This window comes from Gavialis gangeticus, unplaced genomic scaffold (assembly GCF_001723915.1).
Source record: "Gavialis gangeticus isolate Ggan-Ray unplaced genomic scaffold, GavGan_comp1, whole genome shotgun sequence".
Taxonomy (NCBI): domain Eukaryota; kingdom Metazoa; phylum Chordata; order Crocodylia; family Gavialidae; genus Gavialis; species Gavialis gangeticus.
In genome coordinates, this window is record NW_017729034.1 from 17,728,011 (window position 1) to 17,729,065 (window position 1,055).

At 61.8% G+C, this 1,055-nt stretch overlaps 1 protein-coding gene across 1 annotated transcript in view; it reads left to right on the plus strand.

Annotated features, from left to right (window-relative positions):
- The first annotated feature begins 791 nt into the window (after window positions 1-791).
- ING4 (inhibitor of growth family member 4) overlaps window positions 792-1,055 on the plus strand; it is a 25,034-nt gene continuing 24,770 nt past the window's right edge. The window contains exon 1 of the mRNA XM_019527134.1: window positions 792-887. Coding sequence (XP_019382679.1) covers window positions 851-887 — 37 coding nt within the window. The 5' untranslated portion in view covers window positions 792-850. The remainder of the gene's footprint in view (window positions 888-1,055) is intronic.

Genomic DNA, 1,055 nt, shown 5'->3' on the forward strand with positions numbered 1-1,055 from the left:
ATGAGCCCTTCAATGCTCACACAAAATTGGGGAACTACAGCAACAAGTGAGGACTTTGCCCTGGAGAACACTTTCGAAGAACCTGTGAAAGATGCAGGCCCCCACCCACCACCAGGGCTTCAAAATCCCCCAAGTCCAACACAGGGTTCCAGGTAGAGACTCTTGACAAAGATTAAGAAGGCTCATGTCCAGGATGGTCCCTGTCCTCAGCTGGTCTGGTGCTGTATATAGCGGATCAGTGTGGGTTTGTTTGGCCCCACCAAGCCCTGGGACCTTCTGATCAACCTCCTGCCTCTGGTCCATCCATCAGACCAGGAAGGAGGCTCTGGCCCAGGGGACCCTAGGCAAAACTAGGGCTGCTTTCCTGTCTCTTCTCTGCAGGCACCCCGGGCAGAGCTTCGCTGGTTGGTGCCCACTGGCTCCCTCAACTCGTTCAAGGGGCAGCCCATGCCTCTGCCACTGTCCCCTTCTGGATCCCTCCTGCGACTCACTCTCTTCCCTGTTTCCTTTTTATTTGCCCCCGCATGTTGTTGCTTAGTGTTGCCCTGTGGGGCCGAAGCAAACGGGTCGGAGGGGAGGGGGCTGACCCGGGTCAACAGCTGCATTCGGCTCGTTCTCATACAATAGGGAGCCCCCTGGAGGTGGGCCCCGGCCCCCGCGGTCCAGAAGCACCAATCCCGGCCCGCGAGGGGGCGGGCGAGGCAGGAAGGAGGTAGGAATGTAACCCGGCGCCAAGAGTAGGGCGGAAGTGGCGGTAGAGAAGGGCGGAAATGGCCCCATTTTAGACGGAAGCGTAATAAGTGCCGTGATTTCCGGTCCCCACCGGAAGGGCCTGTGTTTGGCAACCAAGATGGCGGCTGGGATGTACCTGGAGCACTACCTGGACAGTAAGGGCCGGGGCAGGGGGTAGGGATAGGGCACGCGGTATCGCCGCCCTGCGGCTCTGGGCTTGTCTGCAGGAGGGTGCTGCTGCGGGCCTGCCCTGTCGGCTCGCTGCTGTTGAGGAGCGCCGCGCCCGGCCCGGCCCGGCCCGGCCCGGCTCGGCCCGGCCCGGA